Source organism: Erythrolamprus reginae, chromosome Z, assembly GCF_031021105.1.
Source record: "Erythrolamprus reginae isolate rEryReg1 chromosome Z, rEryReg1.hap1, whole genome shotgun sequence".
Lineage (NCBI taxonomy): Eukaryota > Metazoa > Chordata > Lepidosauria > Squamata > Dipsadidae > Erythrolamprus > Erythrolamprus reginae.
Window position 1 is genome coordinate 95803775 of NC_091963.1, and position 13068 is coordinate 95816842.

Here is a 13068-nt window from a genome sequence, read left to right on the forward strand (position 1 = left end):
TTAATAATGGGTTTTTTAGCTTTTCTCTTAAATTATTAGATTTGTTATATATTGTTTATTATTGCTGTGAGCCGCCCCGAGTCTGCGGAGAGAGGCGGCATACAAATCAAATCAATCAATCAATCAATCAATCAATCAATCAATCCTAGGTCTAGAAAGCTTAGAACTATGACGCCTAAAACACGATCTAAGTATTGCCCACAAAATCATATGCTGCAACGTCCTGCCTGTCAATGACTACTTCAGCTTCAACCGCAACACAAGAGCACGCAACAAATTCAAACTTAATATTAAAATCTCCAAGCTTGACTAAAAAATATGACTTTAGCAATCAAGTTGTCGAAGCGTGGAACTCATTACCGGACTCAGTAGTGTCAACCCCTAACCCCCAACATTTCTCCCTTAGACTATCCACAATTAACCTCTCCAGGTTGCTAAGAGGTCAGTAAGGGGCGTACATAAGTGCACTAGTGTGCCTTTCGTCCCCTGTCCAATTGTCTCTCCTTATCTCATATATCATATATCTTTTCTCCCTTTCATATATCTTCTCTATTTTTATATCTTTTCTTTATATATAATACTTCATGTCTATTCTCTTCAATATGTATTGAATAAATAAATAAATAAAAATGCTATGTGAATGTGGAGGGACAAAGAGCCCAGCCCATCTAATGATATGTAGCTATTACCAGAAACATGTACTGATGACTTATTTCTGGCCAATGACAGAGCCAAGAAAGTGACTTCATTCTGGCAGTTTAAAGTTTGATCTAGACACAAAAAGTAAAAGATTCATTGAATAACTGCAATAGTTTGCTTAACAACTGTGGGAGAAAAGGACATAAAATCAGGCATATTTCACTTAACTGAGATTCTGGTCTCAATTGTCTTAAGTTGAGAATGACCTCTAATATAAATCTTATAATAGCTTTATATATAGTTAACTAGCAAACTTTCTTGACATCCCAAAAGGGGAAAAGGTAACATATTTCCCTAGCTACAAAAATAAGCTGTTTGTGTATTCATAAGTTTGATTTCAATAAATTTACTTCAAGATAAGTACAGAATGTTGGGAACTATCATTGTTCTATAAAGATATTTTTTGCTAGCTAAAACTTTATGGAATACAATAAACAATTATTTTATGAACTTGATTATTTTAAGATTCCATAGCTAAATTAATGCTTATATATTACTAATACCAATAAAGATGAATAACAAGCATTCTGGCTGTTTCATATTCTGAACTATGGCTTCAATTTATTATTTCAAAAGTTATAATTTAATTATATATTGCCCAGAGTGAGATGGGCCATCTCTAAATTTAATTTAAAAAATAAGTAAATTAACATTTTATGGAGTTTACACAGTAGTGAGGTTTGACAAGAATCTTTCACTCTTCTTTATAACAGCATCTTTGCAAAGTTTAAGAATACAGTTTTGGCACATATTTTTCTCATTAAGGAACATACTGGCATAACTATGTATAAGGTCACATTAATATCCATAAGGTGATAAAACTGATATTGAAAGGAAAAGGGATCTACACCAATCATGCCAGCTGATTTTCTATGTTCATCATAAAGAAAGATTATCTACTTGGATTTCAGTGAGGTATTTGACAAAACAGACCAAAACCTACTTCTTACTAAGTTAGAAAATGTGGGATAGGCAGCATCACCACCGGATAGATTTGTAACTGGCTTGCAAACATCTATATGGAGGGAACCCCAAAGTTATGTCTTAAGGCCAGGACTCTACAATATCTTCATATATTATTTAGATTTTTATAATTAATATTTACCATTTCCCCAAAAATAAGCCCTAGTCTGATTTTAAGCATGTGCCTAGTACAAGCCCTAACTCCAAAAATGAAGAGGTGGGCATGGCCAGCATAGGAGGCAGTGAGCATGCATGGGCCAATGGTATCCAGCAGCAGCCACAGCTTGCTCAGTGCAGGTGAGTGGATTCCCTGTCCAAGATGCAAGCAGAGGCAATGGGAGGCATGCCATATAGGTAACAGGAAAGCTAGGAATTGGTGAGATGGAGTGATTGGGTGCCCATAGCCAGACATTGGGATTGCATGCCTTCCACCTTGTCTGCCTCCAACTGCTGCTGATGCTGCCCTATAAAGATGAGCCTCCCATAGCCACCTGACCACTCTGCCCCATTGGTTCAGCTTTCCAATGGTCTATGTGGCACATCTGGGATTGCCTGCTTCCCCCATCCCCATGCCACTGTCTCCATCTGCTGCTTGATGGAATCAACTCTCCTGTATTGCACAGACTGCCAACCAATAATGTGCCAAGTACCAAGGGACCAGCCAGCCATCTCTTGTGCACACACTGGGAGGGTTAGGGTTAACCTAATCCTGAAACTCCAGGTGTTTATTTTGGAGCCCCCCAAAATATAAGTCCGGGTATTATTTTTGGTGAAACAAAGTAGAACAGGTGGAATCAGTCTCAATAGCAGTAATTGGAGGAGGGATTTGGGATTCCCGGTGGAAATCACTTTAAATATGAGATAGTGGTATGCTGCAACTGTCAAAAAAAAAATAAATACAATCCTAGCCTGCATTAACGGAATAGAATCAAGATCATGTGAAATGCTAGTGCCACCTTATAACACTTTGGTAAGACCACACTTGGAATATTGTATCTAATTTTGGCCACAATATAAAAAAGACTCTAGAAGGAATGCAAAGAAGAGCAACAAAGATGATTAGAGGACCAGAGACTAAAACAAAAAGAACAGTTGCAGGAATTGGGTACGCCTTGTCTAGTGAAAAGGACCAGCTGATATGATAGCAGTGTTCCAATATTTTAGGGGCTGCCACAAAGAAGAAGTGGTAAACCTATTTATCAAAGCATCACAACACTGAACAAGAATCAATGAATGAAAACTAATCAAAGAGAGAACCAACCTCGGAGAAATTTCCTGACAGAACAATTATCCAGTAGAATGACTTGCCTTTAGAAATAGTGGGTGCTCTTATCATTGGGGTTTTTCAAAAATATTGGGCAGCCATTTGTTCAGAATGGCATGTAGTTTTCCAAGCTTGTGCAACGAAGACTAGAGGTTTTCTTGACAAGTTTTCTAGAAGTGATTTATCATTGGCTCTTTTACAGGGCTGAAAGAGTGAGTGACTGGCTCAAGGTCACCCACCTGGCTTTGTGCCTAAGGCAGGACAAGAACTCACAGTCTAACGATTTCTACCCTAGGGCATTAAGTGCTATGTCATATTACCTCTCTTAATTTGTGCTGTGTTACAAGAATCTTATAGCTACAAGTCCATCAAATAGTCATTGAACTATGCACTCTTGGCTTTCCAAGCTATGCATAGTGGGGGACCATCAGAATTCAAGTCTAAAACAAACTATGGAATACACGTGATAATGCATCAGCAATGTTTTTGTGTTATCTAAATGCAGTAGGCAAAACCAGGTCAATTGCTAGCTAAAAGAGAAGAAAAACATAAAATGAGACATTCTGACACTAAAGCACATTCAATTCCAATATCATTAATCTTGAACCCATTTTAAAGACAGAACTTGCAGGGAAGACATAAGCTGTGTCGGAAATAAAGCTGAGCTCTGTCACCCCACAAATGTTAATTAATTACAAGGGATTCAAAATATCCATATTAATAATTTCTGCTGTTGCAAAATCTCACTTTATCTTATATACATTCAAGTGTCACATAAAATTGTCACTGCTTTCATTTTATTTTAATTTTGCTATACAGTATAAAAAATTGCCAATCATGCCTTGCATCTGATAAACGTTTTTGCTCATCAAACTAATGCTACAAGTTTTATTATTGATTATATTACTACCAAATGTCCATGTTGGGACTTTCAAGCTAGAGATACCATATTTTTTGGAATATAAAATGCATCGGAGTATAAGACGCACCTTAATTTGGGGGGAGGAAAACAACGAAAAAAGCATTTGACACCTAGCAATTTGCCAAACAGTAAACAGCACAGATTATATAAACTGTTTGCTTTGATTTCTGTACATGTGAGACCCATAGAAATAGCAAATAATTGGAGAAATGTACCTTATGGCAGTATATTAATCCCAGAAAGTTTTCTTAAATGTAATCACACTTACTCCTCCCAATTATTTAAATAGAACTACTCCAAACATGACTAAATAAGGGTTTTTATTTATTAGTTGGACTTGTATGCCGCCCCTCTCCGAAGACTCGGGGCGGCATACAAGTTTAACTTAGCTGTCTTATCTTAATACTAATACTTGATATTATTACTTAATATTAAAACAGGACATTGCAGATTATACTTTTACAGATGTTTAAAATTGATTTGACTTTCTGGAAATATAGTGGTACCTCTACCTAAGAATGCCTCTACTTAAGAACTTTTCTGGATAAGAACCGGGTGTTCAAGATTTTTTGGCCTCTTCTTAAGAACCATTTTCTACTTAAGAACCCGAGCCCGGAGAAATTTCTCAGCAAATTTGAGAATGGCGTGAAGGTCCGGCCAGTTTTCTGCCATTCCCCCCCGGGTTTCTCTCTCTGGCACAGTGTATGGGAGGCAGCCTCGTGCCGGGTGTATGGAAGGCACATGCTCCTCCTCTTTTTTTTTTTAAGCCTTAAAGTTTTGGATTTTTTTTTATTCCCCTCACCTCACCTTCTTCTTTCAGCAGTGATTGTCATCCTCCTCTTCTCCCTCCTCCTCCCACCCAAATTCTGGGATTTTATTTCTTTCCTAATGATTTGAACACAGGCTTTTACAATGCTTTTACATTGATTCCTATGGGAAAAATTGCTTCTACTTACAAACTTTTCCACTTAAGAACCCAGTCACGGAATGAATTAAGTTCTTAAGTAGAAGTACCACTGTATTATCTGCTTTTTAAAAGAAGATACAATAGCACAGGGCCTCTTCAGATTCAGCTTTAAAAAACTTCTTCATTTTGGTAAGTGGGTCTAGAAGAGTAACAAAGCAGTCTTTAAAAATAAGTCTAAGGTGGGTCTTATACTCAAGAAATATGGTATTTGCCTTCAATTCCTTCTATTCCATTTATGTCATTTGTTGCCGATCCCTTACAGTTTATTTCTTTGTTTTATTTATTTAGTTTGTCAAGATAACAAAATAACAGACATAAAGTATAAACATGAATGTTAATACAGTAAATACAGGGTACGAATAACTGGGGAGATGGTCCTACTTGCTGCACCTGATTTCACTATGAAAGTTGTAGTGCAATATTCAGCTGACTAATTCTGGAACAGGTGAGCAAACTGCTAGACAAACTATGACCTACTATCTTGAAGTTCTGTTTTAGGACACTCTGTTGGTCAACCTAGTTGTTAACCAGTCTTTCTATTGCTGAAAGAATAAATCAATGTTGAACAGTGGATGGAAAAAGAGTGCCATCAAAGTGTATCATTCAACAACTGTTGCTTCAGCAATAATGCAAATTATACATAGACTTAGATCAGCAATCTCCAACCTTAAGCCGCCCTGAGTCCCAAGGAATTGGGTGGCATATAAATCTATTAAATTAAAATCAAATTATGGTGGGCAAGAGGGATGGTTCCATGCAAGGAGGGAGCGAGTGTGTGCGAAAGCTCCATTTGCACAAGTGGACACGCACCCCCACTGCTTGCCCACTGTTTACACAAATGGAGCTGTGCATGCACAATCGCCCACCCACTGTGAATGCAAATGAACCAACAGTTATGCTCGCTTGCCCACTGCTTCCACAGCCCAGTTCTGAACATGCCATAGCATGTTCAGAAGATGGGGGCCACAGTCCAAGAGATGGGGGGGGGCTAATTTAGATTATAAAGAAATAAGAAATTTTATTATAGTTGTTTTTGCATCATATCAGTTACTACACACATATTTTTAATTATACAGTATTAAAATCTGATTTATTACACTAATAGTTGTACTCACTCAGAACAATATTTTTCTATATATTTTGTCAAATTGAATATCTGAGAAACTAGGAACTTCATAAAATGTAAACCAATGCTATAATCTATATAATTTCTGAAACAAAAAAAATAAAGCAACCTGAACAATTCTCTGGCCACTACACTGATTATTTTCGTAAAACACATTGGAAAATGCAATATTGCTTGTACTTCTTCTAAATGGAAATAGATTCAGAATCCCATTGTTTTCTACTCTCAATAGAGAACTTCAAGAGATTGAAATAAACTGAAAGTCACATAAAATATAAGGTTTATTTTTGCTATCTGATTTGATGCTAGAAGAGGAATTTATCATATTGATTCCACAAGTAAGTAGCAAACATAGTTGCAAATTTTTAGGCAGAAATAATATGTAAGCTGTTTCGAAACTATTAAATAGCATGCATCTTGTTGTAACCCTATATAAACCTACTTTGGTTTTCCTCTGTTCTAGGTTGCCTTGAGAGCTAAGGAAAGAGAAAAAAGATTAATATACATCTCTATTAATAATAAACAGAAACATGATTTTCCAATGTTTTAACAATGTTATAGAAATAACTTGGAAAAAGTATTTTAAAAAATAGAACTAATTTAAAATAATTGGGTAAAGCATAGTACTAAAATTTTAAGTACTGTAACCATTTAAATAAAGGTGCTGTAACATTTTATCCAGATTACTGGAATTTTAAAAAATGTGATTCCTCTGTGACTGGATAAAAGCTTATGTCCTAATACATGTCTAGAAGATATGAAGTCTTCCAACCTTGGATATTTAATAGCTGATATCAGAAATGAGGTATGGATTTCTAATATTTCAGTGGAGATTGTTGAGGTACAAAATTTATTCATAAAATGAATAATTGTAAATACAAGAGTAGTTTGCCGAATGAGTACTGTTGGTCTATGCAAGGTACGGTGGACATTTGTGATACACTAGGTATTAATATTGAATTAAGCTTCATTACATCTACAATTAATTTATACTTGTCTAAAGCAGCAATATTTCACAAATCAGTTTTCTAATTAAAAACAACTGCATATTAAAAAAGTGTAGTTCTCCCTTAGGAATGAAGGCCAGCTGGGTGATTTTGACACTGTCTTATAGCAGAAAGTAGAAGTCAGGAGCATAATAAATCAATATACAGTGATCCCTCGATTTTTGCGATCTCGATCTTCGCGAAACGCTACACCACGGTTTTTCAAAAAATAATAAATTAAAAATACGTCCGTGTTTTTTTTTCTACACCACGGTTTTTCCCGCCCGATGACGTCATACGTCATCACCAAACTGACGTCTGCCATTGCTGGTTGGCCGAAATCTCGGCCAATCAGCTTTGCCATCGCAAAAAGTTTGCCCGGCAACGGTGATACAGCAAAATTTCAGCCAATCAGCGTTGTCATTGCAAACATTTCGCCCGACAATGCTGATGGACAGAAATCTCGGCCAATCAGTGTTGTTTGCCCTGCGTGCTTTGGAACTTTTGGAACTTGTTAAGACTTGTTGGAAGATGGCTCCTAAACGTTGCACGCGGAGTGGAGGCGGCGACGCTAAAAAGAGCAGGAAGATACTGACAATTAAAGAGAAAATTGAACTTTTGGACATGCTGAAAGCGGGACGTTCTAATGCAGATGTTGGTCGGCAGTATGGGATCAACGAATCGAGTGTGCGATACATTCGGAAAGACGAAAAGAAGATAAGGCAAACTTCTCTGATAATGTTCAACAAGGCTGCAAAAAGAATGGTGACGCCTAGAAACAAACGCCTTATGAAGATGGAAGCTGCTTTGTCCGTGTGGGTACAAGACTGCCGCAAAAAGAGCATTGCTTTGGATACCAACACCATAAGGACAAAAGCACAGCAACTGTACAACCGTCTTGGAAACACAGAAGGAGGCGATGCAGATGAGGGAAACCCAGGTGAGGGCTGGGGTTTTTTATTCTGTCATTATTTAAGTGCTTTTTACGAAAGGAAGGAGGGAAGGAGGGAGGGAGGGAAGGAAGGAAGGAGGGAAGGAAGGAGGGAAGGAGGGAGGGAAGGAAGGAGGGAGGGAAGGAGGGAAGGAGGGAGGGAAGGAGGGAGGGAGGGAGGGAAGGTCATTATTTAAGTGCTTTTATGTGTCATTATTTAAGTGCTTTTATGTGTCATTATTTAAGTGCTTTTATGTGTCATTATTTAAGTGCTTTTATGTGTCATTATTTAAGTGCTTTTATCTGTCATTATTTAAGTGCTTTTATCTGTCATTATTTAAGTGCTTTTATCTGTCATTATTTAAGTGCTTTTATCTGTCATTATTTAAGTGCTTTTATCTGTCATTATTTAAGTGCTTTTATCTGTCATTCTCTGCAGATGAAGGTGCTGGTGAAGGTGCTGATGACTCTGAGGACCCCCAGCCATCAACATCTTCTGCTTCTTCGGCCCCAGTCACATTCATAGCAAGCAAAGGGTGGTTCGAGAAATTTCAACGGCGCTATGGCCTGAAGAGTGTGTCATTGCACGGAGAAGCTGCCTCAGCAGATACAGGTACAGCCGAAAAGTACGTCCAGGGCACGTTTAAAGACCTAATTGCAGAAGGGGGCTACCTTCCAGAACAGGTGTTCAACATGGACGAAACAGGCCTGTTCTGGAAGAGGATGCCTTCACGGACTTTCTTGATGCAAGATGAAGCCAAAGCCCCTGGCTTTAAGGCCATGAAAGATCGGGTGACTTTGATCATGTGTGGGAATGCAGCAGGCTTTTTGATGAAGCCAGGGCTAATTTATAAGTCACGAAATCCAAGAGCCCTCAAGAACAGAAATAAGAATGCATTGCCAGTGTACTGGATGCATAATCCTAAAGCATGGGTTACAAAACCCCTCACGCGGGACTGGTTTCATCAGTGCTTCATCCCACAGGTGCAGGTTTATTTGGCTGCCAAAGGACTCAATTTCAAAGTGCTTCTCCTAATGGACAATGCTGGAGGCCATGATGACCTGGCACATGAACATGCTGGGGTGCAAGTCGAATTCTTGCCACCAAACACCACATCGCTTATCCAGCCGATGGATCAAGTTGTTATCCGCGCATTTAAGGCACTGTACACACGCAATTCCCTTGGAAGCATCGTGGAAGCAATGGATGCTGATGAAAACTTCACATTGAAGGCCTACTGGCGTCAGTACACGATCGCATCTTGTCTGAAGAACATTCAGAATGCCTTAATGGATATGAAGTCACAGACATGCCTGCTGAAAGAAATTGTGGCCAGAAGTGGTGCATGATTACAAGGGATTTGCTCCCGAAGAAATTCAAGATGCTGCAGTCCAGAACTCTGTGAAGCTGGCACAGGCACTGGGTGGAGAAGGCTTCGTTGACATGACCCCAGATGAAATCAATGGTTTGCTTGATGAGCATGGCCTACCGCTGACAAAGATCTGGAGGAGCTGACCAGGTCAGCGAGTGAAGAAGAAGAGGAGGAAGCGGAAGCTGAACAAGCTGAGGAAGAAGATGTTGGCCTAACGCTTGAGCGGCTTGCAGAACTGAACAGAGCTGCTGCAAATGTACAACGCATGGTGGAACTTTGGGATCCCAACATGACTCGCTCTATACAGTTTAAGGCCTCCCTTGACAACACCTTTGCACCATACAGAGCCATGTTAGCCCAGAAAAAGAAACTGCGCCAACAACTGCCCATAACTATGTTTGTCACGAAAACCAAGAGGTCTGTCACACCATCACCTGCAGCGTCCATTGTAGAAATGGTGATAGAAGAAGATCCCGAGTTATCCTAGTTATGCTAACCCCCCCCCAAAAAATGTAAATATGTAAATAAATATTGTTATCATTTATAATAAGGATGACTAAGTGTCTTATTCAATGTGTACAGTACAGGTACAGGTAGAGGTGAAGGGGAAATGGTAATTAAGGGGATGTGAAATGGTAATTTGTGGGTTGAAAGTGTTGGGACTGAGTGGCATACAGAAGAATGAATGAATGAATGACTGAGCGAATGAAATTCAAATGCTGGTGAGGGCTGGGGTTTTTATTCTGTCATTGTTTAAGTGCTTTTTACGAAAGGAAGGAGGGAGGGAAGGAAGGAAGGAGGGAAGGAGGGAAGGAGGGAAGGAAGGGGGGAGAGAGGGAAGGAGGGAAGGAAGGAGGGAGGGAAGGAGGGAAGGAAGGAGGGAAGGAAGGAGGGAGGGAAGGAGGGAGGGAAGGAGGGAGGGAAGGAGGGAGGGAAGGAAGGAGGGAAGGAAGGAGGGAGGGAGGGAAGGAAGGAAGGAGGCGGGCATTCTAAAAGCTGAGAAGCCGTTGCCGCCAGCGCTGCTGCAGGAGGACTCGTGCCCCAAGAAAGCCGGTGAGAGGGGCGAATCGGGCGGGCGGGGGGGTAGCGGTGAGGAGCCCGGGGGCGCTGGGGGGGGGCCGACATTAAAAATAACCATTGCCAGCCTCCGAACTTTCGTCGCTCCCCGGCTCCACCATCTGCGCATGCGTGGCCATGGAAAAAAGGGCGCGCATGCGCAGATGGTGTTTTTACTTCCGCACCACTATATCGCGGAAAATCGATTATCGCGAGAGGTCTTGGAACGTAACCCTCGCGATAATCGAGGGATCACTGTATTGCATGTTTTATACAAAATTTGATTTCTTTTTTTTAAAAAAGAGATATGCTCCTATTAATTGTTGTGATTCAGCCTGAGGCTCCTCAGGGACCGGCTGGAGCTCTGCCGGATCCATGCCCAGAGGAGGAGGTCAGTGAACAGGAGGGGGAGGACCAGGCAGACGGGGGAGAGGAACGTCAGGAAGAGGAGGAGGGAGAGCAGCCTGAGACCCCCGGGGGGGGGGGCTCTCCCCAACTAGTAGCCTGGATTCATTGGATGAAGACACACAGGCTATAATAGACATGAGGCAGCGACGAGCAGCTCAAAGACGGGGCCAATTAGAAAGGTATTTCCATCCCTGAATTGGCAACAGCTGGGTTTGGGTGTGGTTCTCCTCAGCAGGGTTGAAAAGGCAGGCCCGCCCTTACAGTCTTGTGGAGAGTTATCAATTGGGAGTCCTGTGACCTTGCTTCGATCCTCGGCGTCTCTGATCTTGGCTTGTGGCCTAGAAGTCTGGAAGACTTGGGGGAGGCATGGGTTTTATAATCTCCAGCATTGTTTTTGCCAGCAAGAATCCTGTTTTATTGCCTGGCCTTCATGAAACCTCTGTGAAGCTTCATAGTGTTCCTGTCTGTAAGAACAGTTTTTGTTACCTGTGTTTGCTTTGAATTATATAAACTGCCTTTGCTTTTTACCAGTGTGTCTGGCTACTCTTTTTGGTTGGTGTTGGCGTCTGGGGGGACCCAGACAGAACATTAATGTATACTCATTTAATCTGGTAATGACACAGGGAACCCTGAGATTCTTAGACTGCTGTGAATAGATATGATAAACACAAAAGAAGTGCTAATTTTCCTAAGTAAATAGAAAGAAAAAAATAAATATTATTCTGGCTATTACCCTATCTCTGGAGGCTTGATTGTAGTTTAATCTCATGAGTTCTGCAAATCTTTGCTCATATAGATGAAGCAGCAGTACAAGGTAAAGACCTGAGTTCATCAGCTCATCCTGGGCCTGTATGTTAAAGAAGACATTATGAGTTTGTTTCACAAAAGAAACAACAAATAAATTTATCTTAACTGAGCATATTTCTATTATCCTCTGATACAAGATGCATGAATACAAGATAAATATAAAAACTTTAAATCCTTTCTATAGATATTTTCTGAATATTTCCCATTACTATGGAAAATGATATGAAGACTTTATTTTGGGAGGAAGGAAGACATTATTTCATGAAAAATAACAATGCAGTTAGAACACGATTTGTAAACAGTACTTTCTAACATAAATCATCAGTTTTAAAACTCCATTATGCTTTTTTAAATGATCTTAATGACTACCCTACCAGGTACATTAAAATGCCTCTAAGATGTTGATTGTGAATTGCAAACTTTCTTTCTCAACTAGCATTCATGCTTGCTATCACCAAGCTGGACAAGAACTGAATGCCTTTCTCTTCATCCCATCTTCCACAAAAGAGAAATAGCCTGCTAGCATCAACAATATTCATCCATATACAGCAGCAGTCCAGGCATCCAACAAAGAATAGGAAAGCGTGCCCCTTACTACCTCAATTCAATCCAATTTCAATTCAACTCAATCCAATTTCATTCCTGAATATAAATTCAATCTCAAATGTAAACTAATCATTGCAAGAAGTATAATCAACAAGTTGTCTGAATTCCTCCTCCTACTTGACACCAACATATTTGACATAATATTTGTTTGTGAAACATGGCTGAATACATCCTATCCTGACTCCATCACCACACCAAGTAACTACCTTGTTTTCCGGTCTGACCGTGAATCCTGCAGAGGAAGTGGTGTAGCTATATTCTATAAAAATTCACTCAATCTAAAAAACATCCAAGTTGCACATGATCTTATCCTTCCTGAAACCATTATATGTGACCTTTCCCTCAATACCACACTCCGCTTCCTACTTTGCTACAGAGCTCCAGACTACGACATTACCCATGCAACAAAATTAACCTCCCTACTAAGATGGGCAACTTCCTGTCCCTACTCCATTATCTTCCTTGGCGACCTCAACCTACCACACATCAACTGGACCTTAAACGAATGCTCCACAGGATCTATACATACTGCCCTTTACAACGCCATCACCAGCTTGGGAGTTGACCAATTAGTATCAAACAATACCAGACTCAACAGCTGTCTTGACCTCATATTCTGTAATAGCAAAAGTGCTATCTATGGACTGCATATAAAAGAACCCTTCTCCAACAGCGATCATAGTATGATTAACTTCAACCTCAATCTACACCATCCTGACACTCACCTGAATAATGTGACACCTAAGTACAATTTTAGGAAAGCCAACTATGAATTCATAGATGCCAATCTCTCAATTCTTAACTGGCAATCTTTGCTCTCTAACTGCAACACCATTGATGATCTCTACAACACGTTCTTACTCCAGATTAAAAGACCTATTGGACTACATGTACCACTCACTTCATCCAGAGGTAAAAGAAAAAATAACTTACTTGTCTCGATAAAGAAACTGCAAACCA

At 39.9% G+C, this 13068-nt stretch overlaps 1 protein-coding gene across 8 annotated transcripts in view; it reads right to left on the bottom strand.

The window, feature by feature from the left end:
• The window catches only part of MARCHF10 (membrane associated ring-CH-type finger 10), an 80888-nt gene that overhangs the window by 23296 nt on the left and 44524 nt on the right, over positions 1–13068 (bottom strand). For all 8 annotated transcript variants that reach the window (XM_070729262.1, XM_070729259.1, XM_070729260.1 and 5 more), the window contains 2 exons: positions 11429–11542; positions 6384–6417 (listed from right to left, as the gene is read on the bottom strand). In XM_070729262.1, the coding sequence (XP_070585363.1) occupies positions 6384–6417; positions 11429–11542 (148 nt within the window). The remainder of the gene's footprint in view (positions 1–6383; positions 6418–11428; positions 11543–13068) is intronic.